This window comes from Bidens hawaiensis, unplaced genomic scaffold, assembly GCF_021521415.1.
Source record: "Bidens hawaiensis isolate Kalapana, Puna unplaced genomic scaffold, B.hawaiensis_p1.1 tig00007857_1, whole genome shotgun sequence".
Taxonomy (NCBI): Eukaryota; Viridiplantae; Streptophyta; class Magnoliopsida; order Asterales; family Asteraceae; genus Bidens; species Bidens hawaiensis.
Genome location: NW_027491544.1, coordinates 139,553 through 144,282, shown reverse-complemented (window position 1 = coordinate 144,282; position 4,730 = coordinate 139,553). Strand labels below are relative to the sequence as shown.

The 4,730-nt window shown below is 37.3% G+C and overlaps 1 protein-coding gene across 1 annotated transcript; it reads left to right on the top strand.

Annotated features, from left to right (window-relative positions):
* The first annotated feature begins 3,006 nt into the window (after positions 1 to 3,006).
* LOC143636268 (uncharacterized) lies at positions 3,007 to 3,561 on the top strand. Its single transcript, XM_077103911.1, has one exon. The coding sequence runs from the start codon at positions 3,007 to 3,009 to the stop codon at positions 3,559 to 3,561; it is 555 nt and encodes a 184-aa protein (XP_076960026.1).
* Positions 3,562 to 4,730: the final 1,169 nt, after the last annotated feature.

The following is a 4,730-nucleotide window of genomic DNA, read 5'->3' as shown; positions in this document are numbered from 1 at the left end:
TTGCTCACAAAACATTCTTAATTGTTTAGCTCCTCCGATTTGGCACATAACTCATGTCAAAATTGAGTCGTCCTCCTCCATAACTCCCTGTCTCCCCGTAACTTGTTGATCGAAGCTTCAATCGATAATCAATTCTCGATCGATTACTGGTGTGGAATTAGAAATGGGGGCTGGTTCATACGGTATTATGCCTGAAAATGAGTATTATGAGCCCTATGACTTGTACGGTAAGTGTTTAGTGGTTAATTTATTTGCAAAATTTTCAATTATTAGTGTTATTGATTTATTAATGGTTGTTGCATGTGATGGTAAGGCAATGTTTACCATTAAGCTTTTTCATGGAGGCGTGTTCGTTACTGAGTCGGAAAAAAGTTATGACGGAGGTAAGATAAGCTTTGTTGACTATGTCGAGCTTGACAAATTTTGTTAAGGGATGTTGGAAGAAATACTTTGTAAGTTGCAATACGGTTGTGGTAAAGTTTTTTACTTTCATTACAAACAACCATATGTTTGCTTGAATTTGGGTCTAAAGCTGTTGGATGAAGATTACCATTTTCAAAATGTGTGTGATATTGTTAGAGATAGTCGTAACATTGTTGAAATTTTTGTTGAACATGGCAAAACCAATTCGATACAAATTTTAGGATTTAATAGTGCATTTAGCATGCTGGCGGGTGAAATAGTGTCATACACAGGATCCCGTCAAAGTGATGAAGAATTGTGTGATAGTGATGGTGGAGATGGTGTTGAAGATGATAATGATGCATATGATGGACAGATGGTAGTGACTCATATTCTAATTATATAGCTGAACTTGAAATACCTTTGGAGGAAGTAGAAGTTGACATGAGAATGTATAAGGATATTGTTGATTATGATGTGGATGAAGAAACAGATCATAATAGTAATGGCAATCGGTTAAATCTTGATATCGACAATTATGAGAGCTCTAATGATAACAGTCTGAGTGTGTTGAATAGTGTAGTAAGGAAGTTTTAGGGGAAACAAAAGAGTAATGTGAATGATGATTGTCCATTTTATGTTGGTCAATTAACACAGACAAAGTATGAGTTTCTAGAGTTTTCATAACTCAAGTAGGTTTTTATTTTAACCTAACCCTATATATATATATATATATATATATATATATATATATATATATATATATATAGGGGAGATTTAAAGCTGTTGGATGAAGATTACCATTTTCAAAATGTGTGTGATATTGTTAGAGATAGTCGTAACATTGTTGAAATTTTTGTTGAACATGGCAAAACCAATTCGATACAAATTTTAGGATTTAATAGTGCATTTAGCATGCTGGCGGGTGAAATAGTGTCATACACAGGATCCCGTCAAAGTGATGAAGAATTGTGTGATAGTGATGGTGGAGATGGTGTTGAAGATGATAATGATGCATATGATGGACAGATGGTAGTGACTCATATTCTAATTATATAGCTGAACTTGAAATACCTTTGGAGGAAGTAGAAGTTGACATGAGAATGTATAAGGATATTGTTGATTATGATGTGGATGAAGAAACAGATCATAATAGTAATGGAAATCGGTTAAATCTTGATATCGACAATTATGAGAGCTCTAATGATAATAGTCTGAGTGTGTTGAATAGTGTAGTAAGGAAGTTTTAGGGGAAACAAAAGAGTAATGTGAATGATGATTGTCCATTTTAGGGGAGATTTCAAATGAGAACCTCTTTGAGTTTTAAGAACTCAGTGTAACGATTTTTTTTTCGAATTTTTTTACACATGCGTAATATATGTAGGTTATATACACGTAAAAAAAATTACAGAATTTTTTACGCACCGAGTCGGCTTTTTACACATGTGTAACGGACGTAAAAGTTAGTGTAATTAGTTAAATCTTTATTCTCTCTCATACTTTGACTTTTTTGCCAGATTTAATCTCAACCACATATTCCAATTCATTTAATTAAATGTGTGGCCTAGAATTGAGTTCTTAAAACTCAAAATGGTTCTCCAAAGATCCCTCCCCTATATATATATATATATATATATATATATATATAATTGTTTATAATATTATAATTTAATTAACAAGAGCATTCCGGTAGGCTTGTAAATGGACATAATGACATGACAACGGAACATGCTCATGTTTTGTTTAACTTTAACCAAACAAGCTATTTAACATAAACAATCAAATGAATAGGGGTTTTCTTATTCGTGTTTATTCATTAATAAAATGAATGTGTTCATGCTCGTTTGTTCATTAAGAAAAAGAGTGTGTTCGTGTTTGTTCATTAGTGCGAACTAGGCGACAGACGAGTCCACAGACGTGTGGCGTGACGGCTCTAGTAAAAATACCTATAAACTAGATTATTACTTCCTATGGTGTGGTTCACATGAGGCTGTTGGTAAGTTCCATCTTATTAGGCCGTCACGTGTTGGAGACCGGGTTAGATCTATTGGGTCTATGGAATTCATTGATGATATAATGAGTTTATGGGGTTACAATTGGGCTTTACTTGTTGGTCAAGTTAGGGTCTCCCTATAAATACATAGCCATGTTAGGGTTATGGTATTGTGAGAGGGTTTATTGCATTCAAGTTTTGTGCTAGTTTCTTGAGTATAATAATACGTGAGGTTTACCCTAAATATTGTGTGCTCGTTTGTGTTTGCGTTATCAATTCGTTCTTGAATTGGTATCTAGAGCCATTAAAAAAAAGTAATACCGTCGTCGATCGAAACTCAAGAGGCAAAAAGGTGGTACTTTGCATTTACACCCACAGTTGATTGAAACAAGGAATTCTTTTTAGTGCCACACTTCCACGTCAAATTGAAACAGAAAAGGATTGTGGTTGTTAATGTTGATTATTTATTATTATTTTGTTCCGACTAGAAGGAAGGGCGGAAAGAAAAACTGAAAACCAAAGGAATAAACATAGTGGTTTAATTCTTTTTGTCTCTTGGTTTAATTAAAATTGGATCGATAGTTTTTGCGGTTAGAGTTTGACGAAGAACGATGAGTGATAAAGGAACAATAAAGACGAGCGGGAACCCGAATGCATTCCAAAGTCCCATGCTTACCTCTACCAATTACACGGTATGGGCTATTCGAATGAAGGTACTCTTGAACGTGCATAAGGTTTGGGATACCATTGATCCGGGTGCAACCGATGAAGATAAAAACAACATCGCGATTGCGTTGATTTATCAGTCGATCTCGGAAGAAACAATCATGCAAGTGGGTAATCTTGATTCGGCCAAGGAGATTTGGAACGCGATTAAGACGCGTAATCTGGGGGCTGATCGGGTTAAGGAGGCAAGATTGCAAACTCTCATGAACGAGTTTGATGGTATGAAGATGAAAGAGACGGAGACCATTGATGAGTTTGTGACGAAACTCTTGTGTAAGGCGTCGAAGGCGGCGAGTTTAGGAGAGACGATCGAGGAAACTAAGATGGTCAAGAAGTTCCTTTCAAGTCTATCCCGAAAGAAGTTTATTCAAATTGTTGTATCTCTTGAAAAAATTTGGATCTCAAAACTGTTGGGTTTGAAGACGTGGTGGGATGTTTAAAAGCATACGAGGAGCGGATTCGGGAAGAAGACATGCATTCCGAAACTCAAGGTAAGCTTATGTTTCAAAAGTCTGAATCCTCAAGTAGTCGGTACATTGATCGTGAGTCCACTGGTGGAGGACGTGGACGTGGAGGAGGGCGAGGACGAGGTGGTCGCAGGTCAAGTCAAAACCGTGGTCATCAAGAAAACGCCATGAACCGGGAAAACCGTGAACAAAAGGGCAAAACCCGGAACCTCTCAAAGGTTCAATGTTATCGATGTGATGAGTTTGGACACTTTGTCCATAAGTGTCCCAACCGAAAAGAAAAAGTTCAAGGTGAAGCAAAGTTAGCTGAAGCATCCGAGGCAAGGGATCCGGCACTGTTTATGATGAAGAGTGTTCAGGAAACGGTGTTCTTGAATGAAAAGAAGGTTATACTCGAAAACTACGAGTCCAAAGATGGTGATGAATGGTATTTGGACAACGGTGCGAGTAACCACATGACGGGTAACATGTCTTTCTTTTCTAAACTTAACAATCATGTCACGGGAAAGGTTAAGTTTGGGGATGACTCTTATGTTGACATAAACGGTAAGGGGTCGATTTTATTTGAGGCTAAAAGTGGTGAACATCGTTTGCTAATGGATGTTTATTTTATACCGAGTCTTCGAAGCAATATTATTAGTCTCGGTCAAGCCTCAGAACACGGGTGTGATATTCATATAAAAGATAACTACCTTATGATGCATGATGGGCAAGGTAGGTTATTGATGAAGGTGACTCGTTCCCCTAATCGGCTATACCGGATACAATTAAAGATTGGTAAACCGGTTTGTTTACTTAGCCGAATTGAAGAAACAAGTTGGTTGTGGCATGCTAGGCTTGGCCACTTGAACTTTGAGTCGATAAAGCTAATGGCCAGAAGGGAGATGGTTGAAAGAATGCATGGCGTTACCCATGAAAACAAGTTATGTGAATCTTGTTTGGTCGGGAAGCAAATGAGGCAATCCTTTCCTAATTCGGCGGTGTTTAGGGCGACTCAAGCCCTAAAACTTGTGCACGGTGATTTGTGTGGACCGATTACCCCTCCAACAATAGCAGGTAACAGGTACGTGTTTGTTTTAATCGATGATTACTCACGATTTGTTTGGACGTATTTGTTGAAGGCTAAAGATGAGGCGTTTGAA